A 24,530-nucleotide genomic window follows, 5' to 3' on the forward strand; every position below is an offset into this window, starting at 1 on the left:
CTGAGAATAATCCAGGGCTGTTCTTGAACCCCTGGGGCAAACGACAGAAATCTTTTTGCGTGCCATTTATTGAGAACGCCGTCAAATATCTGCTCTCTGGTGCTATATTTTGACAAAAGAATCCATTAGAAATGTCTAATGTGGTTTTGTATTTTTTGCGCACTATGTTATTCATTAGTGCAGCACTATGCGAGTTTTGTACCGCAAATGTTTTGCAACATGAGTTAAGATGTCTGTAATCCAAAACAAGACGATATGAATTGTCTGGTTTGGAGACAGGAAACAAAGGATTGTTCATTTGTGAGGTGCAAGTTTCAATCACCCCCTGATATTCAAGTTGATCTAGGATCTCTTTTACCTGTTTTTTAGCTTCTTGCTTAATCGGGTACTGCCTCTGTGCAGTAGGTTGTGATTTTAACTGGATTTTGTGAGGAGGAGAGTCCTCATCCCATCCCACATGATTTTTATATAAGGCAGGGGCTTGAGCTACTGCCCACTTTCTTGCAAGTGTATATTTTTTATGAATTGGAATATGGTTTGAGAAGGCAGGCATAATTATTTCTTCGCCATGTGGGCACTCCCTGACAAACTCTGGAGGCCAGTCTCGTTCAGCTAGAAGGATGTCATAGCCCTTGGAGAGATTATCCCAAAATAGACCCCTTATTTTTCTAGTCATATCCCCCTCTATACGCAATGTTATTTCATATATTTTATGAGGTTTGCTAACTCTGGTATCTGCAGTTTCCACCTGAATGTATTCATTCGTGTCCACTGTCTCCAGATGATTCATAAGGACTTTGCGAGCTATGCTCACTTCTGCTGCACTGTCTAGCATTGTCTGAGCCCATTCTCCGTTTTTCAGCTGTGTCCTCAGTATTCTCGGCATTGTTAATTACTTTAATACTGGCTACCTTCTTTTTTGGAAATTGTAATTTTTTATTCAGATGAGCAGGTTCTTTGTCTTTGGACTTGACGTGCTCTTCCCTGTGTTCTGATCGTCCTCTTCTTTCCGATTTCTGCGAGGAAGTCTGAAAAGATTGAGAGGGACGTGTATCAATATCTTGATATCTATCAGGTTTTTTTATATTATCCCTATTTCTAAGGTTGTATTTTTTCACAGAGGGCTCCCTTTGGGGAGACTTGTGTCCTTGGTCCGGAGATCTTTCTCTCCGCCGAGGAGACCTTCCTCTGGACTGGAATCTTTTTTCTTTAGGATTGGATTGTTTATTTCCATCCCAGCTCTTTTTTTGAGTGTTTAAATTTTTTTTAATAAATACCTTTTCAGGACTTTCAACTAGTTGGGGTTTCACTGGTATTCCACCCAAACTATCTCTTCCTAGTTCTTCATAGGATTTTTCTATGATTCTGGCAATTTCAGATGGTTGGTCTGCTATATTTGTCTCTTTTAACCTCTGGCGAATCGCCACATTTGCTGCTTCTCCCTTTATGTTGGCTAATAATATTGCAGAGACCTGCTTGAAGTCTTTCAGTAATTTCATACCGAGAGTTAAAGCAGGTTCTGGACCGTATTCATCTTGAATCTGTTTTAGCACATCTGGTATTACTGACATGGATGGTACACCATGTGTTTTTGTGTAAATGGAAGCAAAGACTGTTCCCCAAGTGTCACAATCCTCCACATGTGGTGCGATTCCCATTGGAAGACAGATAGTCAGAATCCTATGTTTCTCAACAGGGGTGGTATCTGGAAACACCGCCTCTATTTGAGTGATTTTTGTGCTAGCCAGAAAGGAATTTGTTCCCGTTTTGCGGGTACCTTACATAGACAGGACTGTATGTTCTGAGGTGTAATTTTATTTGTGTTCCCCTGATGACTGGTCAGCTGTGGAATTTTGATTGCTGGTTGGATTGTTGAAGTCCGCATTACATATTGGACTAATTATCTATGTATTTTTATTAATTGTTTTAGCTGTGCTAAAAGATCTGGTGCAGGCATTTCTTCAATGTCTGGATGTGGTGTGTATCCGGCTAGGACCGGCCACGTTGCTCCTGGTCTACCTAGTGGACCGAGCCTGGTGATGTGATTATTATGTTTTAGGGCGCCATTAAACAAGAGCAGGTGCTCTTGGAATTTGAGTGGTATTTCCACCTCCTCGAAAGGAGTGTACTCATTAGGAGGTTCCTCTATTTTGTAATAGTGGAAGTATTGTCTGCTACTAGGAGTTCAGCTGCTATTCTAACTGTCTCCCTTTCTTCTTCACTTTCTGTCATTTTACTGACAGGAAGGTTATTCTGTTTGTTTGCAGATCAGGTTTCTATGGAAACAAAGATTAGATGCACAATATTTTGGAACAGTGTATCCTTCAACGTTGAATAAACCAAGAACCATACATAGGAGTCTCCTCCTGCGAGGTTTGGCGGATATGACCTTTCACCCACTCCAGACGTCTTTGGAGTATTATGGGAAGAAAGGGGTCTGTGTGAAAAAGCACGACTGAGTTACTCTAATGTCTTGCGTTAGTTTTATCGCCTATCCAAACGTTGGGCGCCATGTAGTGTAGTTCCTATTATCCCAATAGGCTCTGCGCATTGGAATAATATCTTCAATAGTATAGACCTAGGGCAGAGGTTAACTAGGTCTTCTACCGACGATATTAGACTTAAAGTTTTGTGTTTGCCAGCTAGCTCAGAGTTCACTAGAAACTTTCTCGAATAGGCAAGGAGGATTTTAACCTCCCTGGATAGACAAGAAGGGATTTAGTTTCTGACAACCATAGAACATGACAACTTTGCTCTCCCCTAATCAAGAGTGTATCTCTAGAGTCGTGTGAAAACAAAAGACAACTTATTTTACTCAGTCAGTTCAGTGCATTCTTAGTTTCACCAGATTGTAGAGAAAAGGAAGAGACGGGCGTGTTCAATAAAAAGATGTTATTTATTGATCAGTCTCCTTTCTCATACAAGAGAAATGAATCGCTATTATTGTAATACTGATAGTTAAGTAAAGTGCATACAGTAAAGACAGAATTATAAAATAATACTGTAAAAGCATTGATATGGTTTCTGAGCCATATGATACTTTAAAATGGATAAAATAGATACATACATATATACATTTGACTAATCGTACTCAACTGGTGCTTCTAACCACGCCTACCCCAGTGTACCTGACCTAAGCCTAATACGTGGGCGGGAGTAGATAAGTAGCAGTTTAAGTTAAGTTTGTTTTGCCAAGGGACTGACTCAAGAATTCTCTGCAAGGGGTTATTCAGTTCTGTACCTGAGATCTAGAATGATGGAGGGCTGGTATCTCTTATCCCAGGTCTTGATATTCCAGCTGCCTGCGAGGGCTGCTTGGAAGCGCCGGAGCTGGATTTCTCAGCAGGAGAAAGGCAGCGTCTCGTTCTCAGCGCATCAGGAAGGCGGGGCAGCGCCTGTGGGCTTCGCTCTCTGCTGGGCTCCTCGGCACGTCTCGCTGCTCCAATCTCGTCACCACCGCATGTGTTTGCTTAAGGCAATGTCGGTAATATTTATACCTGAAAGGTGCCGAGATTGACGTAAGGATGGACATATATACGTCAATAAGAATGTCATATGAACGGGCTCGTTCGCACATTCTTTTGCTGAAGTTCTCGGTGAAATCAAAACAATGGCTATGGGAATTTCCCAGGTCGCTGTAGGTTTGATTTGTTTTGAGAACTCCGTATGCCTTATCTGGGGCTGGAGGAATATCGCTTGTCTAATTAGATTGCATGCGTTATGACCTAATCAGATAACGCGCTTCTGTGCCGTGGTGTGGCTTAATCAGATAACGGTTTTTGCACCGTTGGATGGCTGCTAGTTAATTATTAACCAAACCAGGGTCAGGAATAGGGGAATCGATACAGTACCTATAGGAATACATCACAAGACGGGACCATCACCACCCCCTTTTGTACCGCTTTTGGCCAACATAAGTGTGGCAGGGTATGCTCAGACGTGAGTCCCTTGCTCACTTTGCCACTGGATTCAAGCAAGCCGGGCTGAAGACGGCTGGAATGCCAGAAACCGGTCCTCGGAAGCTTGTTTCCGGTCCAGGGAAGACATGACTTGGCAGTTCGGGCTGGACTGTTCCCATGAGGCACAGGGTCAGACTGATTTGGTTATATCCATGTCTGACCTGGGGTGGCAGAGTGGGCTAAAGAACGGTGATGGATTAAACCCAGATCTTTTGACTGGGTGTGAGTGTTTGATTGATTCAGATGCTTCGTCCATCACCACCCCCTTTTGTACCGCTTTTGGCCACCATAAGTGTGGCAGGGTATGCTCAGACGTGAGTCCCTTGCTCACTTTGCCACTGGATTCAAGCAAGCCGGGCTGAAGAAGGCTGGAATGCCAGAAACCGGTCCTCGGAAGCTTGTTTCCGGTCCAGGGAAGACATGGCTTGGCAGTTCGGACTGGACTGTTCCCATGAGGCACAAGGTCAGACTGATTTGCATATAGCCATGTCTGAACTGGGATGGCAGAGTGGGCTAAAGAACGGTGATGGATTAAACCCAGATCTTTTGACTGGGTGTGAGTATTTGATTGATTCAGATGCTTCGTCCATCACCACCCCCTTTTGTACCAAGTTCTTTGAGAATGGCTGTTTTCATCATCTTTTCAATGTTATAAGACACCAGACAAGGATGTCCGTTATCTCATTTATTATTTTAACTAGCTAGATGTTCTTCTTCAAACCTCAGCTGATGCTGATGATGCTTGTAAGTAATCCAGAATGCCCCAATCAGTTATATTAAAGCTCATAAATAGCTCTGATGCTTTATTAGGTCATACTCCTAACATTAATAAAACTGAGTTTTTCCCATACTTCTCCAAGACAATATTTTTTATGGTGTAAGCATAAGATAAAATATCTCATTATTTTTTAATTCAACAGAAGGCGCCATAAAATTAAATTGTGATCATATAATTAGTAAAATCAGAGAGAAGCTTGATAGATGCTCATCCCTTCATCTAAACTGGAGGGGTAAGATTGAAGTCATTAGAATGGCAATTGTCTCACAAATATTATATATAATTTCTATGCTTCCAGTTTCCTGTTACTTTCTTCAAGACCTTACATAGAAATATTTTGAAATTTATTTGGAACAATATAACACCTCAAATTACATACAATAAACAGAGATCATGCAAACTGAATAGTGGAATAGGCTTACCAAATGTTCTCAAATACCGCACAGCCTTTCTATTAAACATGGTGCATTATGGCTTCATAGGCCTAATGTGTCCAGTTGACCTAAATAGGCTAAAATTTAACAAATTATAATAAAGCATTTTCCTTTATCCACTCTGTTGTCTATCTCCAATTCAAATGTATTTATTAAATCATTTTCGTTATTAAAACTGGAACATTCAGGCTTCTTTTTTTAAAATGAGTATCAAACTCTCTAACAAGACTCCTTCGAGGTATTACCCTTTAATTAAATGTAATAAGAACACTACACATTAGTGTGTGAGTTATTTCTGACCACAGTCCATTAATTTTAACTGTTAGAATAGGTCAGACGCAAAGAAGGGATACACAATGGACATTCGAAAGAGCGCTATTGAAGGACGAGGCATATCGAAAATATATGGAGGGGTGGATCAAGAGCTATTGGGATATTAATAGAGAAGCAGCGTCCCCGGGGGTGGTATGGGATGCTTTTAAGGCAGGTGTTAGGGGTGAGACATTGAGTTTTGTATTGTCTAGCCAGAAAAGGGAAAAAGCCAGAATAGAGGAACTATGTAAAAATCTTCTTAAAGAAGAGGATGAACTATCGTTAGCTATACAGCAGCATCTCCCTCTAGAGCAGCATTTGCTTAAAATTGTGGCTCTCAGGGCAGAAGCTACAGAAAATATCGCCAAGAAGGCAGCAGAGAATTATCTGATTAAAAAGGAAGCCGCATACGAGTTAAGTGAGAGGGTGGGCCATATATTAGCCATACGACCCAGGCAGAGACTAGCGTCGTCAGATATTAAGGAAATAATGGACGGGCCAGGGTACCCCTGTCTCCGAAGCAGACTAGGTGAGGGAAGTCTTCAGGCAATTCTATGCGGACTTATATGCTAGCCGTAACGTAGGAGGACTAGTGGAGATAGAGAGCTACCTAAGGGATATCCTTCCGCCGCCTATAACAGAGGAAGAAAAGGAGGGGTTAGACTCCTCATTCCACCTTGAGGAATTCATGTCAGCTTTCCCTTTTGGTAAAGCAGCGGGCCCGGACCAGATACCGGTCGAGTTCTACAAAGTGTTCCAAGGTGTGATTATTATAGATATGTTTAATGTTCTGCTGCAGGCGCAAAAGGGGGAGTCGATACCTGATTCATGGGGGGAGCGGGCATTATTGTGATTTAAAAAAAAGGGAAACCGTCAATTGCACCTGGCTCATATAGGCCGATCACATTAATGAACGCCGACGCCAAATTGTATTCCAAAATGTTGGCCATGAGTCTAGCTGGTGTTTGGTAAGCCCCTCACAACACGGGTTTATTCCTGGCAAGTGCACTACCCAACATGTGAGGCAGATGATCACAATGTTTGATGCGGCAGGTACCCTGGGAGACCCTATGGCAGCGCTTTTTCTAGACGCTGAGAAGGCGTTCGATAGGGTCTCCTGGAACTACCTGTGGCAACCCCGAGATTCCGCCAATGAGATTAGACAGGTGTGAGGTTAAGACGTCGGCTTACGCGGACGATGTGGTCATTTTGACACCTAACCCGTCTGTGGCTGTCAGTGAAGTGGAAGCCGAGGCGCAGCGGTTTGGGCAGGCCTCGGGGTATAGTTTGAATAGAACCAAGACCCAGATAGTAGGCAATAGGTATGTAGGTTGTAATGATCAAAGGGTAGTAGGTTCGGCTGTATATTTGGGTGTGGTAATCTCGGCAGATCTAGATACGGTGGTACAGAAAAACATGGTTCCCTTAATGAACAGGGTGAAGACAGATTTGGAAAGAATGAATAACTTGCATCTATCCCTAGTGGGCTGTACTAACGTTATAAAGATGTTGATATTGCCCAATTTTTAAAAAAATTTTTAGGTCGATTCCTTTATTTTTTGAAGGGAGATGGTTCAATGCATTGGAGATAATTCTGAATAGATTCATCTGGGCGCATGGTAAAACGCGGAGGGCCTATAGGTTATTCTCCCTCCCGAGAGAGAGGGGGGCGGGTGGGGTGCACCAGATTTTAGACTATATTATTGGGCAGCTGCCATACAATATATGCAGGTGTTTTTTTTAATTTGTTTTATTGAAATTAACAACAGACAACAAAACATAGTTCACAAGGCAAAATTACATTAACGGTGATCCTGAGTCCATGTGGGAGCGGCTCCGAACAGTACAGTAAGCACAGTATGGTTAAAAGCAGTAGCGAGGAGGGGGGGGCAGCGAGGAAACAATGCAATACATACAGTCGATACAAGACACTGGGAATGCCAATTAGGGGGACAAGGGAACATCAGGGGTAGAATCAAGTGGGGGAGTACATATATTTCCACGATAAGCATTCCACTGTGACCAAATTTTGTTCCACTTTCTGGGCCTGCCCCGAGACAAATACACAGTTTTTTCCCTAAACATGCACCAGTCCATGTTCTCCTTCCACGCCAATACAGTGGGCGGCCTGTGCGAGCCCCATAGCTGTGCAATATCTCTCTTAGCAATCATGTTGCCAAGGGTCGCCCAGCAGATCTGAGCAGCATTATAATCATTCGGTTCCCACACATTCAAGAGACAGCGCCGGGCCTCGGGCAGAAGTGGAACCCCCGTGACCCTCTCCATAATCGCATGCACTCGGGATCAGAAACCAGCCACCTCAGGACATTCCCACAAAATGTGAAGGAAGGTGCCAATCACGCCACAGCCACGCTTACACAGCCCATCCAAAGAATAGCCCATTCGAACCAGACTCGGACCAGTGACATACACCCGATGAAGGATCTTAAGTTGGACGAACCGAAGGCGGGCAGGTATGGCAACCTCTTTAGGTGAGGACAATGCAGATTGCCAGTCCTCGTCGTCCAATTCCAATCCGTCGGCAATCCATAGAGCCCTGAGGTGCACAAGCAGGTCAATTCTAGTATTGATCAGTTTTTTTATAGATCAATGAAATTGTACTATCGGGTACATAGCGTCCAGGATACGGTCCTCGAGAGGCGAGGATTCGGGAATAGCAGTCCCCACAGCAAAGACTGACAGCAGGGCATGACGTACCTGAGCGTATCTAAAGAATTCCCTGTCTCCAAGCTCATATTCCATCTTGAGTACCTCAAAGGTCTTCACATTTCCTATAGACCAGAGATCACCCACCTTGCTTAGACCAATCATATCCCATTTATCAAAGCCTTTCCTCCACCACAGATTGCCCAAACCTTCGGAAGCATACAATGGAGCCGCACGCGTCAGCCTATCACACCATCCCAAGGCCTCATTCGCATCGTGCCACACTCTTACAGCGATTTTCGTGGGCCCGGTCAATGTCCTATGGAGCCCTTTAGAATATAGCGCTCTATTAAAATTCCCACCGGGCAAGAGGTGTTTATCCATTTCAAAGGCCGGGGTAGGACCGGGAGCATAAGTTGCGTGGTTGACCGCACTTAATTGAGAAGCCCAATAGTAGCGCTTGATATCTGGGAGGGCAATGCCTCCATCATACCACGGAAGCGTTAGCTTAGACAGAGCAATTCGCGCACGCCCGTCCCAGATCAGCAGCCTCTGCAGGTGCTCCACTTCACGAAAATAACCAGAAGGAATGGGGTCACATTTTTTTTGGAGTGCATATAAAAATCTGGGCAGTGACATCATTTAGAAAAGAGCCGCACGACCCAGTGGCGACAACGGCAACTGACGCCATCGTGCAACGTCAAGCTTGAGTCGGTGAAGAGGGGGTAGCAAAGTACGTTCATAGCGAACTGCGGGATCCAGAGAAACATAAATTCCCAAGTATTTAAAGCCAGTTTCAGCAACTTGAATTGGGAATCTACGAGGCAGTGGAGGAAGCTCACCAGACAAAACGTAGACGCATGATTTAGTCCAATTAATAATGAGACCCGAGTTCTTCCCGAAGGAGGTCAGAACATCAAAAAGCACATTAAGGGATTTCTGAGGGGATGTAAGGTATAGGAGGATGTCATCCGCGTATAGCGAGATTCGATCCTCAAAGTCGGGAGTCCACCGAATGCCTTTCATTGAAGGTTCCCAACGGAGCCACTCCGCCAATGGCTCCAAAGCAAGAGCAAAAAGCAACGGGGACAGCAGGCAACCCTGCCGAGTGCCTCGCCCAAGTGTAAAAACACCGGAGACCTTCCCGTTAACAACCACCTGGGCGAGGGGCTTTTCATAAAGAAGCTTCACCCAGGCGATGAATGTCGGACCAAACCCAAATTTGGAGAGGGCTGCCCACAGATAAGGCCATTCTATAGTGTCAAAAGCCATAGTGGCGTCCAAAGAAGCCAAAATGGCCAGCTCAGTAAGGGTCTCAGCTCTCGCGAGAACTCCGTGAAGTCTCCGAAGATTAAGGGCGGTATTCCGGTGTGGAATGAAGCCGGATTGATCCGGATGGATCAAGTCGCCAATCACCGTAATCAACCGATTAGCTAGCAATTTAGCCAATATTTTGGGTTCGGCATTGAGTAATGAAATGGGCCTATATGAGGCGCAGCGATCGCGCGGCGTACCCTCCTTGTGGATTACAACGATGGTAGCTAGTCGCTGATCAACGGGGAGGGAACCAGAATCTAAAGCCTCAAGAATCATACTCCTTAAGTAGGGCGCCATTTTGTCGGGTCGCAACTTATATAGTTCAATGGGCAAACCATTGGGACCCATTGCCTTGCCAGAACGAAGGGAACGTATGGCAACAGCGACTTCGTCTCTTGTAAAAGGCGCATCCAGTAGGTCTCTATCCTCATCAGAAAGGCGAGGCAGTGCAATGTCTTGCAACAACAATTGGGAATCCTCCTCGTCCCTATCACTGACCGAGGCGTACACGGTTCGGAAATGATCAACAAAACACTCAACAGTACCAGCAGGGTCAGTGACACACTCACCATCCGGCCTTTCAATCACAGGGACGGCACGATTAACTCTCTCTTTCTTGTCCAGCAACGCAATCAGTTTACCAGCCTTATCACCCAAATCATACATCCTGCCCTGTTGCTCTCTATTCATCGCTTTCGTCGTGTCGGGCACAAGGGCTCTATAATCAGCTTGTTTCAGACTGAGGGAATGCAGTTTAGAACGAGTAACATTACCTTCAAGATCACTCTCAAGCACTGTTCTGTCAGTTTTGAGGCGTACAAGTTCCTCACACTTAGCCTTCTTGGAAGCAGCAATCAAAGACAAAGACTGTCCACGGATGACCGTCTTGAAGGCCTCCCACAGTGAAATAGAAGAAGAAACAGACCCCTCATTTTCATCGAAGTAATGGTCAATAGATTTCAGCAGTTCAGAGCGGGTTTTAGAATTGCGAAGATACCAGGGATTTATAGGAGCCACTCTACCCTCGCCACTCACTCCAGCCTCAACACAAAGCCACTAGGGGGAATGATCAGAAATGCCCCTGGGAAGATGACGAATCTCTCTGATGGAGGATGATTGCGCTGCTGGAATTAAGAAATAATCTAACCTAGAGAGACTACCATGGGCCCCCGAGTGAAAGGTATACTGTAGCTGTGTAGGGTGCATCAACCTCCAACTATCTATAAGACCAAAGGTTTCCAGCAGGTCAGCCAGCCACAGTTGAGACCTAGCTAAATCCCTAGGAGGGTAGCGATCCAAAGTGCCAGAGACCACGGAGTTAAAGTCCCTACCCAGGATCAGTAGACCCTCGGGAAGCCCCAGTAAGAGCCGCTCAAGGTCAGCAAAGGTCGACACCTGCAGGCCCGGAGGGACGTACATTGTGAGTATGGAAAGTGCCTTGCCCTCCCATCTACCAGTGAGCGCAGCATAGCGCCCCCTGTCGTCGAGTATTACCTCATCAATTTCAAGGGGGAGAGATGACCGGATTAGAATACCCACCCCTCTGGAGCCGGAAGTGAATCCGGAGTGAGCGACTAGTCGGTAGCCACGTCTATTCATAGCCTGGCATGCGTTACCAATTAAATGCGTTTCTTGCAAAAGAACAATATCAGGGGAATGACGTCTAAGGAACTGCAGCACAACCCCTCGTTTTATCCTGTCTCCCAAACCATTGACATTCCAGGACAGCAGTCTCAACTCACTACCCCCCATCCCCGGGAAGGAAAAAGAGCACATCCCTCATAGGACCCAATGATCGACATGGACGAAAAAACAATACGATGCCTTGTAAACAGAAACAAACACACGAACACCCCCCCCGCCACCCCCCAACTTGAGCCCGTTACAACGCCCCCCACCCTGCACCCCTGCGTACGACTCAAAAGCCACCCCAACTAGCAGTGTGCCTGTCGCCCAATCATAAAACTAATCTAGACAAAGAACCCAGGAGGAGGAAGAGTCCCCTTACACCCCCGCCACCCTCGGGCCAACCTAAAATAGAACGAAAGAACAAATATCCAAACTCAGCTGACAAACAGGTGGAAAGTTCAGACGTCGGGAACCACAATGTCACTATTGCTCCGGCGAGAACCGTCGGCGCCCCCGGGGGGCTCAGTTCGATCATCTCTTTTTGGCAAGGAATCAAGCCAGTCACTGACATTGTCCGGACGATCAAAGAAAAACGTTCGTTCCTCATATTCGATCCGAAGTCTGGCTGGAAACAACATGGCGTACTTAAGATCCAAATCGCACAGCCGTCGCTTCACTCCCTGAAACCCCATTCTCTGCCGCTGAACCAGTGGAGTAAAGTCGGGCTAGAAGTTCACAGTGGTGTTTTCAAATTTCACAGGGCCGCTCTCCCGAGAAGCTCGAAGGATAGCGTCCCTATCCCGAAAGTGGAAGAGTCTGGCAATAATGGGTCTTGGGGGGGCACCCGGCTTCAGCTTCCCGCCAGGAGATCGATGGGCCCGTTCAACAGCAAAGAGTCCGACGGGGGCGAGGTGATTTAGGACTAGGTCTTCCACCAAGAGGTCGGTGGCAACATCCTATGTATTTTCCGGAACACCTATGATGCGTACATTATTGCGCCGGGCCCTATTTTCAGAATCCTCAAGCCGACGGGCCATCAAGTCCTGTGTAGAACGCAAGTTGCCGATCTCAGTCTGTATGTCCGTGACATCAGTAGTCAGGCTGGAGGTCTTCAAATCCAACGCCTTGACCCTCCCATTGGTCTTCGCCAGGTCCGCTCTAATCAGCGTGACATCGACAGCCACCGTATCAATCTTGGAGGCGAGGGCCTCGTCCTGTTGTCCCATAGAGGCCTTCATACTGGTGATGGCGCTCATGACGTCCTGAAGCGATACCTCCGTGGGCGCAGCAGGATCTGCCATGGGGTCTTAATATATGCATGTGTTGATTGGAGGCGGGGGTCTCGATCAAAGAATCACTAGTAATTCCACCAAAATCTATACAGCGGTTTTAGGGGCTGAGGCGGAAAACTGCTTTTTAAATGGTACTGACTTCGGATATTATAAGAGGACGAGGTTTAAGACAGTAGGTGCAGCAATTAAAATTTGGAATGCTTTTTTAAAGAAATTTGGCTTGGGGAGATTCAATTGGTACACCAGGATGTATAAAAACAGATCCTTTCCAGTGGCAGTCTTTGCAGATATGACAATGGCAGGGTAGGTTGAGAAGGGGATGGTCCAGATTGGGGATGTGATGGATTCTGAGGGCCTCGTGCAGTTTTCAGATTTGGTAAATAAATATGGTTCAGATAGGTGGGACTTTTTCAAATACCTGCAAGTGAGGAGCTTTTTATGCACTAAGCGGGGAGGGTCGGCGGGGTTTGGCAGAATTGAAATACTGGAGAAAATAAGGCTAGGGGGGACTGTACTATCCGTAGCTTTTACGCAAGTTTTGCAGAAGGGAAACTTGATGATAGAGATAAATATAGCAGTAAGTGGGCAGAGAAACTGGATGGTGAAGTATGCTGGTTTCAGAAGTCTCTGGACTTGGGGCGTACAATTCTCTGCTCAGCTCCTTTACAATCACAACATTATAAAACCTTATATTCATTGTATTTTTCACCAGCCAGGACAGCAAAGTGGGGCGGCACCACGGGTATCTCTTGTCCGCGTTGCAATTCTTTAGAAGCAGATATGATACATATATTTGCTACCTGCCCCCAACTGCATACCCTAATTAGAGATATAGAGAAGTTCCTCGTTGTATCTTTAGATATACAAACAACGCTTAATCCTACGTGAATATTACTAGGGATAGGCCCAGAGGTCAATACCCCACAGAGAGAATTTATATTTATTGATATGGCAGTGTATAGATTGAGTATAGCTAGGGCTTGGTTGGACAAAAAACCCCCGGTACTGCAAGTATGGTTGGCTAATCTTTTGGCAGTATATAACTTGGAAAAACCCATCTATGCACGGAAAGGCAGGAAAGGCAGGCAGCTGGGTCTAAGAATATGGGAGCCCATTAATAGATGGAAGGAGGGTCTGGAGCTACCCTGAGGGTATGGAATAATGCTTGAATTAGCTTATGTGATTTTTTTTGTTATATGGTATCGTTCACTTTCTTTTTTCTTGGTTTTTCTTCTTGGTTTTTTCGTTTTTTTTGTTGTTTTTGTTTTTAGCCGATAGGTGAAGCTATGGCATAATAAGGTGGTAATGAAATGTGATTGCAAACAAAATGTACTGTTTATTAACTATTGATACATTAGGATGTCAAGTGCACTATGATGTATAATCTGTGCAAATTGGAAAATAAAAAATATATTTTAAAAAAAAGAACACTACACATTAGTGTTCATGAATTGAAGGAATGATTTTCTCCTTACATGATATTTGTCAAGGAGATATGTTTTTATCATTCTCAGAGTTGCAAAGTAAGTAAAATTTACCACCTTCAGATTATAGCATATATAAATTATTAAGTAATATAAGTATTTGAATCTTAAATAGTTTTTCGAATATTTTACTGGTAGACGAAACATCACATACAGAAATATGCCTGAATATTTTCAATAAGAATGGGCATGCCATTTCTAAAATATATAAACATACATTAGCCTGGTGGATCCAGTTTATCTATGGTTAGACATTGCTGGAATAATTAATTATCTCTCATTTACGGAAAAAGGTTGGCAAAAGATATGGTTGTCCACAACCTCAGATTCACTTCCTGTCATTTTATATTAAACCAATATGCATGTATTACAAAATTGTTTATGTACACCTCACAAGTTAATCAAAGCCTGTTTGACATATTTGTTGCTTTGTTGCCATTATAAATCACCTGAATGCATGTTAAAGCATGTCTTATTTATCAGTCTTCATATTTCAGGGTGCAATCAATTTTTCATCATCACAAAAAATTGATTGTATAATATCCTCAGCTACTAAATTAATTACATCTAACTGGAAAGATATACTTTGGCTTTCAGTACATAGATTGGGGTTTTAGATAACGTTTAGGGGCAAAAGGTTTATTATTGCGTTCCTTAAAAATTAATCTTCATTTCAAATGTTTTAGAAACCAATTGATGATTATGTTGATATATTATTAGTCTCATATACCATTGTTCTAATACTTGTATAATGATATGTTTTAGTATTATGTCATACATATATATATTCTATAGGTATCTCTAGTTTAGTTACCTTTTTATTTTATTTCATGTTTAATGTTTCAATAATGCGAATTTACCTCCCTCTAGGTTTGAATTGATGAATTGATAAATATGATTCTTTTATTGCAACAATATTTATTTTATATTGAGTTTCCCTTTTCTGTATTGTCAGTATAAACATGTAATAATATAAATAAAATGTAACTTAAAGTATAAATGTGCTCCAGCTCAGGCAGAGCTTCTGCTGCTTAACCGCAACTCCTCCCTGTGTTTTCTTGCTGGCTGCAGAGGGATTCCAATTGGTGTGTTGCTCTTGGCTTTAGGACAATAATGACGGTAAATTACACCCCGCTCTATATTTGCCTGACCAGGGAATGAAATCCAATATTAACATTATTATAGCTTATTTACAAATTTCACCAATTTAATGTTATTCATATTACTTACCAAGCATGGCTTGTTAGCCTCAATTGCTAAAACAATGAACCAACAAACATTCAGTCGAGGAAAGCAATATGCAAATCAATTCAAAAGAGTAGAAAACAGTGGTAGAGCTTGATCCATTATCTGCTGTGTTGGCCCAGTTATCAAAAAGGTATAACTCTCATGAGTGGAACTTCACAAAACAACTGGTGTCGAGGAGGTTGAAGGAAGATCATCATTAACGGAGCAGGTTTGTGGAATGACATACTAATGTGACTCTCAATGACAAAGAAGCAAAGGTTTGGTTTGGTACTTTATAATAAACTTCTCTACTGGCTGCCTTTATACTGGCCAGCTTTGAGTAGGAGCAGTCTAGCTCTTACTGAGTAACCCTTTAATGCAGTGCAGAGTCCCGTCCGTCTCACACGATGGTGGACGGGACTCTGCACTGCATTCGACCCTATTAAGGACATGATGCTAGCGGACTGCTCACCTTGACAGCCGCCATCTCCTAACTACTTAGGATCGACCATTTGTTTTCGAATCCTACCAAAGGCAATCACGCCCTCGGACGAGGCTCCTTCTTATACCAAGCCGTCGTCCCGTCCCACAAGCTGCACTAAACCCCTTGAGGTGCCAGACCCCAAAGTTAACCGCGTCCACTCCAGACGCCCTGTCGGAGCTCACCCGCCCACCGGGCTTGGCTTCGAAACAGCTCAGGCAATAGCAATAATATTAGTCCTGAAGATGATCCCAGTAAATAATTGGAGCTAGGGATCGAAACGTCACGTCGACTGTTGTAACAGAACTGCATGTCTCTAACGTACATATTAAGTGCAGTAACTGTTTGTGCATGCTTACACAAGATTGCATTGTATTGTAAGCTAATCCAGCACACCACCGGGAGGTCGGATATACGAACTCTTCAATTCCAAATAACGGAATTTTCTACTATTACCTACACGGCATGGATCTACAATAAGAACTATATACGTGATAGGAAATCGTCTATCTTGCCATAGACATATATTTGCTTTTTATATCTTGATAGGAAAGAAGACAAAGTTATTATATCAATCCCATAGACATGCCGACCCTTCCTCAATTTCTTGGAGTGTTTTGACACCCTCCCGCCTACTATAAGACATAGCTGTACCATCGGCCTTTTTGGGCACAGCTTTCTGACTGTATTCCATCAACAATCCTGATCTTAGATTCGAATCTTCTTCTCATTGCACATCAGTACCAAAGAAAGCGGATTTTCGTTAAACCTGATGGCACCTATCTATAGAAAAAGTAAGAGGTTGTCTCCATAGAAGATTCCTTCGTTAATTTCTAAACAAGCAGACATATTTAATATTTTTCTGTCCTGTTGAATCTATATGCGAATGACGGTCACCTGATGAAGGCAGAATGCTGAAACGCGCGTAGTCAAAACCAACCGCTTTTGCCTACCACAATAGAACATTGACCGATCCATTGTGACTCTTTGTAGTATATGTTTGTGTTTCATGTTATGTTTCTTTGTTCTTTTATAAATTGGCTATAAATTTATTTTTGCATTGAAATCATTATCTATATGAATACTAAATACTGAATATATGTGGACAGAAAAAGAAAATAAGCAATTATTTATTTAAAATAATTTAAAAAAATGTCATATCATTATAAATTGTTTCACTTTATTCACTAGCTATATTCACGTTTCTGTTTGAGAGATTTGGCACTTATTAATTTATTGTTTGCTATAAGTATCTTTTCCAAAGTATTGTATTGTAAGCTGCCATTTGCTCCAACCCTTTTGCCTGTTTAAATTTCCTTATTTCTTGTACTCCTTTCTCGACTTGGTACAGGCTTGTGCCCAGTCTTCTTGATTCATGTTCTATTCGCCAAATTGTTTAAAAAAATCCTGAAAATAAATCCTTGTCCGGCTGGATATGTGAAATTAAGCCACAGTTCTTATTTAAGTCTATGATTGCTGTTTTCTGAAAGTATTTGATAAGCTCAGGACCTTTGTTCTTGATAAAACACATGGGAATGGGAGCAGACTGATGTTCTTCAGTAGAGGCGACTGGCAGAAAATACCTAGCTCGGAAATACATATCAGAACATTTGCACCTTTAGAAAGCTCACCTTGGCACTTTATTAATTGAAGATGGCGTTCATTAGCATCACATTTCAAAATACGTTTCTCACTCATGCATAGTATATACTGGAATTTCATCTGCTGGTACCTCTATCAAAGACAACAAGGAAGAGACATTATTCTAAATTCACCTTAAAGATTGCGTCCAACTTAATCAAGGAGCGGTCATTTTTCTCTAATGGCGCCAGGAGTTTCAGAAGTCTCTTCTCGATTAGAAAGCCCTAGAAATGAAAGAACAGAACTAAGTGAATCACACACAAAGCATGTAAAGACAATCTTTGATGAGCCTAACTGCAAGGAGTAGCATTAGTTAAACGCTATGAAAAAGCTTGAGTTGGTATGTGTGTGGGGTCTGAGCAAATGTTATCATTTCTTAGCTCTTCAGTCCCATTGCAGGAGACTATCCTTATACAAATTAGTCTACATGTGTTGCAAAAGGTGCATTGCCTCAAGGACTGCTTGTTAATGCCTCTTCTACATTAAGAAACAGTGCCAGAAGCTTCAACAGGCTCTGTGAGGTGAAGTGTGTTGGCCTGCTGTGGGTTCTTGAGTTTGGCTGCAAACCTGAAATGGAGGCACAGTGTTCAAGAACTGACTATGTTCAAGACCAACCGCATCACCTATAAGGCCGTCTGAAATGACTGTCTCCCATGGCGGGGAGAGCGTTGCATTATTATTTTTTATTTTGAAAAAGAAAATCCCATTATTGGATTTTCTTTTTCAAAATAAAAAAAAATAAAACATTTCGGTGCTGAGCATCAAACAGCAATGTGTACTGACAGGAACCACGGTGACGGGGTTCCTACCAATGCTTTATAAAAAACTGCCAGCCTGCCGGTCATTTATGAATTTAGAGGGCAGTTTCACCACCGGGGGACGGAATAATATATTCCGTTCCCCTGGCGGAACAACAAGCCACCCATCAACATATAACATAGTCACATAATCTATCCTTCCAAAGAGAGATTTCTCCCCAGAAGACTGTTGCAAAATCACTGAAAATGTTTATCTGCTCTGATACAGGGGGGACTCAGTAGAAGACAGCAATGCCCTCTTCCTGGGCTGGCTCTACTACAACCAAGCAGCTCAGATGAATTGCAGAGGCTTTCTCTATTTTACATTTGGGTTCTGCAGCGGCACGAGAATGCCTCTTTTACCCATCACTGTTTTTACTGAAACTAGGACCACTCACAGCAGCTAGACAACATTTGAATACAGCCCGATGCATGCAAACCCAAGTTGAGGATGCACAGTCAGTACTTTACGTTGCCAACAGTAACACTTACATTCTACTTGCAGTCGCTGATCTAGAGGTGACTCCACTCTCCTTAATGCCATGAACTCTAATGAATTCTCTAACTTCACAGAATGTAAGTGGCCTGTGCAAAAGTGACACTCTACCAATGTCCATAACTGTCACCAGATCCTCTGTTGAAAACTATCATGAGGACTTGACTGTATGTACAGCGACAATCTAAACCCCTTGATCTCTAGAACGACCCATGACTATGCTTGGATGTTTCACAGACAACTGTCACTTCGTGGAAAGGCACGAGTTGCAGAGAGCAAATTACTTACCTATGGCAATGCTCCATCTGGAAGATGCTCTAACTGCAGACTCCTCTTCTTTTGAATATCCCCTAGGTGTCAGTCTGGATCCTTTTTAAGCAGTGCCCCTGCATTGGTAGATGGCATTTGCACAGCTCTGTGCCAACGTTGTTCTGTTCCCCATGCTCCCTGCTGACCTGTGACCTAGCTGAACTGTGCACATCTGCTGCCTCCTGCCTGCGGTATCGTTATTGAACTGTTGCCTGCCTTACGATCGTGCTCTGTGCACAACTGCTGCCTGCGATATCATTTCTTACTGCTGCCTGCCTTAAGATCGAACGCTGTACCTCGCTAATTGGCCCATTCAGTGTGTTATGATTTTTGTGCTCTCCTAGGCTGCACCGCTCGATTGGGTACTTTAGATCTGCAATTGTTTATTTAATAAATACGCTCGTCTCCCACAGCTTATCCCCACGTTGTGCCACATCCTGGTCCGGTTTCACTTTAGCGGCCATTTGGTGTTTGTTGTGCCTCGGAGACCGCCCTCTCCACCCCGACCCCGCCTCCCAGCTGCTCCTCCCTCCCACGAACTGGTTAGGCAAGCCCCGTCCCCAGTAGCGCTGTGACCATCCCGACGCTCTCGGTGGCGGTCGCTCCCCATGCTCCCTGCTGACCTGTGACCTAGCTGAACTGTGCACATCTGCTGCCTCCTGCCTGCGGTATCGTTATTGAACTGTTGCCTGCCTTACGATCGTGCTCTGTGCACAACTGCTGCCTGCTGCCTGCGATATCATTTCTTACTGCTGCCTGCCTTAAGATCGAACGCTGTACCTCGCTAATTGGCCCATTCAGTGTGTTATGATTTTTGTGCTCTCCTAGGCTGCACCGCTCGTTTGGGTACTTTAGATCTGCAATTGTTTATTTAATAAATACGCTCGTCTCCCACAGCTTATCCCCGCGTTGTGCCACATCCTGGTCCGGTTTCACTTTAGCGGCCATTTGGTGTTTGTTGTGCCTCGGAGACCGCCCTCTCCACCCCGACCCCGCCTCCCAGCTGCTCCTCCCTCGTTCGGCCCCCTCCCACCATCCACATATGACAGATGCTTTCCCGCGCAGCGTTCACGCGCAGCGATCGCGCCCCATGCGCCGAAGGTGCGCCAAAGGTAAGCCCGTTTACGCCCGTCCGCGCCTGGACCGCGCCCAGCGCCAGACCCCCTGGTCCCCGCATCACCCACCCCTCCCGTATTACATACGACGCCTCCACCCTCTTAGCACTTAACCCCGGCCAACTCCCTAACTGCGCCCAAGCAGCACCAGGACACACCCATGGACCCTTCAGCTGCCACTCCTGCAAATTCACCTGCATCAAAACCCACACACAGAGATCCAACACCAACCACCTTAAATGCATCCTTCTCAACACCCGCTCGGTTCACAAACACGCCATCGACCTTTGGAATCTACTCGACACCATTTCTCCGGACATCGCCTTCCTAACAGAAACCTGGATGAATGCCTCTTCAGCTCCAGACATCACCATAGCCATCCCCGGACGGCTACAAAATCATCCGTAAGGACCGCACCATTCAAACAGGAGGAGGCATCGCCATCGTCCACAAGAACACCATCCGCGTCTCAACCAGCTCAGAAGACAATCTCGCTATCGCCGAACACCTTCACTTCCAGATCCACACCGACCCCAAGACCACACTCAGAGGCACTCTCCTCTACAGGCCACCAGGACCCCGTACAAAATTCAGCGAAGACATCACTGACTTCATCACCCCACACGCCCTCCCCTCGGAAGAATACATTCTACTGGGAGACCTCAATTTCCATCTGGAAAAGAGCAATGACAGTAACACTACCACCCTTCTGGACAATCTCGCCAACCTCAGACTCAAACAACTTGTTAACACCCCCACACACTATGCTGGACACACACTCAACCCTATCTTCACTTCAAGCAAGCATATCTTCTTCACTCACACCACACCCCTCCACTGGATGGACCACAGTTGCATCCACTTCATTTACAATAAGACCTCGATCCACAACCACCCTCAACCAACTCTGCGAAGAAATTGGAACAAAATCACCATCGACCAGATCTCAACATCGCTTCTTCAAAAACCCCCTGCCTATTCAACGAACCCTAACCTAACCAACCTCACACAATGGTTAACCCAAACCGCCGACAAACTAGCACCCTTGAAAAAACATCAAATCAAGCAAGGAAGCAAGAACGCCCCCTGGTTCAACGACGACCTTAAAAAATCCAAGAAGCTCTGTCGTTCCCTTGAGAAAAATTGGAAATCAAACCCAAACACTATCACCCAAGCCGCCCTCAAAAACGCCACCCGCAAACACCACCAACTAATCCGGACAGCCAAGAAATCAGCACTCAAAGACCGACTCGACAACAACGCCCACAACAGCAAGGAACTTTTCAACATCATCAAAGAATTCACCAACCCCACCGCCAGCTCTAACGACATCACCCCCTCTCAAGTCCTCTGCGACTCCCTCGCCTCATTCTTCCATGACAAAATCGCCGACATTCATAACAGCTTTGACAACCAACCAGTAAACCAGTCCACCCCACTCACCTCCAAACCTGTACCTCCTCCGAATAACCTTTCCGACTGGAACCCAATCACCACAGAAGACACCATTCACCTGATGAACTCCATCCACTCAGGATCCCCTACAGACCCATGCCCACATCACATCTTCAACAAAGCAGACTCCATTATCGCACCCCATCTCTGAGATGTCATCAACTGCTCCCTTAACTCCGCCACATTCCCAGAAAGCTGGAAACACGCCGAACTCAGCGCCCTTCTGAAGAAACCCACAGCTGACCCCACCGAACTCAAAACCTACCGCCCCATCTCGCTCCTCCCATTCCCTGCCAAAGTCATTGAGAAAGCCATCAACAATCAGCTAGCCGCCTTCCTCGAAACCAACAAATCACTCGACTCCTCACAGTCTGGCTTCCGAGCCAAACACAGCACCGAGACCGCCCTCATCGCAGCAACAGACGACATTCGAACACTACTGGACAACGGAGACACAGTCGCCCTCATCCTCCTTGACCTATCCGCAGCCTTCGACACAGTCTGCCATAGCACCCTGATATAACGCCTCAGAAACATCGGAATTCAAGGAAAAGCATTGGACTGGATCACTTCATTCCTCGCTGGAAGAACTCAGAGAGTCCGCCTTCCCCCTTTTAAGTCAGAGGCCACCGAAGTCATCTGCGGCGTCCCGCAAGGATCATCACTCAGCCCCACCCTCTTCAACGTCTACATGAGCCCCCTCGCAACCATCGCACGTCAACACAACCTCAACATCATCTCCTACGCTGATGACACTCAGCTGATCCTCTCACTCACCAAAGACCCAACCACCGCCAAAACCAACCTACATGAAGGGATGAAAGAAGTAGCCGAGTGGATGAAGCACAGCCGTCTGAAACTGAACTCGGACAAAACGGAAGTCCTCATCTTAGGTTCATCCCCTTCCGCCTGGGACGACTCTTGGTGGCCTACGGCCCTAGGAAAAGCCCCCATACCGACGAACCACGCACGGAACCTGGGCATCATCCTGGACTCCTCACTCTCGATGACCAGACAAGTCAACGCCGTCTCATCATCATGCTTCAACATCCTATGCATGCTCAAAAAACATTTCGCTGGATCCCCACCGAAACAAGAAAAACGGTCACCCACGCACTGGTTACAAGCCGTCTGGACTACGGAAACACCCTTTATGCCGGTTCCACCGCAAAACTGCAGAAAAAACTCCAACGCATCCAAAATACTTCAGCCAGACTCATACTAGACATACCCCGCACAGACCACATTTCCGTTCACCTGAAAGACCTCCACTGGCTCCCCATCAACAAGAGAATAACGTTCCGTCTCCTCACCCACGCACACAAAGCCCTATACGAACTTGGACCTGACTGTCTCAACACGCGCCTTTCCTTCTACACCCCCACCCGCCAGCTGCGTTCGTCCAACCAAGCCCTCGCCGCTGTTCCGCGCATCCACAAAGCCACCATGGGGGGAAGATCCTTCTCCTACTTAGCGGCCAAAACCTGGAATTCCCTTCCCATCCACCTCCGCCTTACTCAAAACCACCTAGCCTTCAGAAAACAACTTAAAACCTGGATATTCGATAAGTAAACCTCCCCCCCCTTCCTCAAGCGCCTTGAGACCCTTTGGGTATGTAGTGCGCTATATAAATTCTAACTTGACTTGACTTGACTTGACTTGACTTCCGGAAGTGTCGTGCAGAACCGCATATAGGTGCCACTCAAGCTCACTTCTGTCAGTTACTTTCTAGGCTGCAAGCTCCAGCAAATTCACTTTAACCAGTATGCAGATCTCTATACTTGGAACCTTTTTAGGTGGATAAGAGCCCAGATCACCGAACAAGGAGGATGAGAGTGTTGGTGTTATAAATAAGAGTTTCTCCCAGAAAGTGCATTCCCAAAGGTAAGTTATTTGTTCTTCTGATAGATACTTCTAAGTGTAGATTCTTCTCCTTTTGAATACCTAGCAAAGCAGTATCACTTCCAGGTGGTGGGCCAGTGAACTGGCTCAAGCCAAGAAGAATTGAGGTACCGAGCAGGGAGTATGCCCACCTCGACAGACCTGTCTGTCCAGACATTAGTGCATTGTGAAGGTATGGAGTGAAGCTCACGTACCAGCCTGGCAAATATCCAGAACAGACACGCCGCATGCCAATGTAGTGGTTGCAGTCTTGGCTATGGTGGAATGAACCCGCAAATTTTCCAGGGGCTATATCTTGTTAAATGCATAGTAGATTTTAATGCAGGGCACCATCCAGAAGATGGTCCTCTTCTGTACTGCCTTACCCTTTCTTTGCTCCTGAGAATCCCACAAAGAGATGATCGGCCACACGATAGTCGCTGGCAGGATCAATGTAAAAGCTAGGAGCTCTTTTAGAATCCAGACATAGGAGTCTCTCCACCTCCTAAGAGGGGTGAGGTGGAGCAGTAGAACATTGATAGGGTGATGTTTTGCATGCTGTAAAAAGGATTCACCACGTTTGGAAGAAGGGACCAGCATGCCTGAAGAAACTAGTATATGGTGGGTTGACAGAGAGGGCTTATAGCTTATTGACCTGCCCCACCAATGTTATAGTGATGAGGTATACTGTCTTGAGGGTGAGAGGATGAGAGGCTGTAGTGGGCAGTGGCATAGCAGGTCAAAAGGTGTAAACATCAGGAAGGGGAGTACCAAGTTAAGGTCCCACTGAGGCATGATAAAGGGAGAAGGTGGAAACAAACCTTGCAAACCCTTCAAAAAAAGCAACACAACGTGTGATTCAAAAAGAGAAGGCTGATCCAAGAACCAAAAAAAGGCTAAAAAAGATGCCTTTCAACTATACCTAAAGCAAATTCTTGCTGGGCTAAGGACAACACAGAAAGTAATACTTCGAATAACCTGGCTTGAAGTGGGTCAGTCTGGTGAGTTTTGCACCAAACCTCAAACCTGATCCAATGGCAGACGTACACTGATTTTGCAGAGGGACAATCTGGCCACCAAGACAACATCACAACCTCTAGAGGAAGATCAAAGGCAGGCTGCTGTCATTGCTCAGTCAATAAGCATGGCTGTGAACATTATGCAGACCAAGGTGCAGGACCCTGCTGCTGCAACAGAAGATCCACTCTATAACCTGATCGAAGTACAGATGCCCAGGAGTTCTAGATACCATACTG

General features: G+C 45.1%; 1 protein-coding gene across 1 annotated transcript in view; it reads right to left on the reverse strand.

Annotated features, from left to right (window-relative positions):
* LOC144763934 (dynein regulatory complex protein 1-like) overlaps positions 1-24,530 on the reverse strand; it is a 907,472-nt gene that overhangs the window by 253,366 nt on the left and 629,576 nt on the right. The window contains exon 12 of the mRNA XM_078649981.1: positions 17,356-17,445. Within this exon, the coding sequence (XP_078506107.1) occupies positions 17,356-17,445 (90 nt within the window). The remainder of the gene's footprint in view (positions 1-17,355; positions 17,446-24,530) is intronic.

The sequence above is a fragment of the Lissotriton helveticus genome, chromosome 6, assembly GCF_964261635.1.
Source record: "Lissotriton helveticus chromosome 6, aLisHel1.1, whole genome shotgun sequence".
NCBI classification, from domain to species: Eukaryota; Metazoa; Chordata; class Amphibia; order Caudata; family Salamandridae; genus Lissotriton; species Lissotriton helveticus.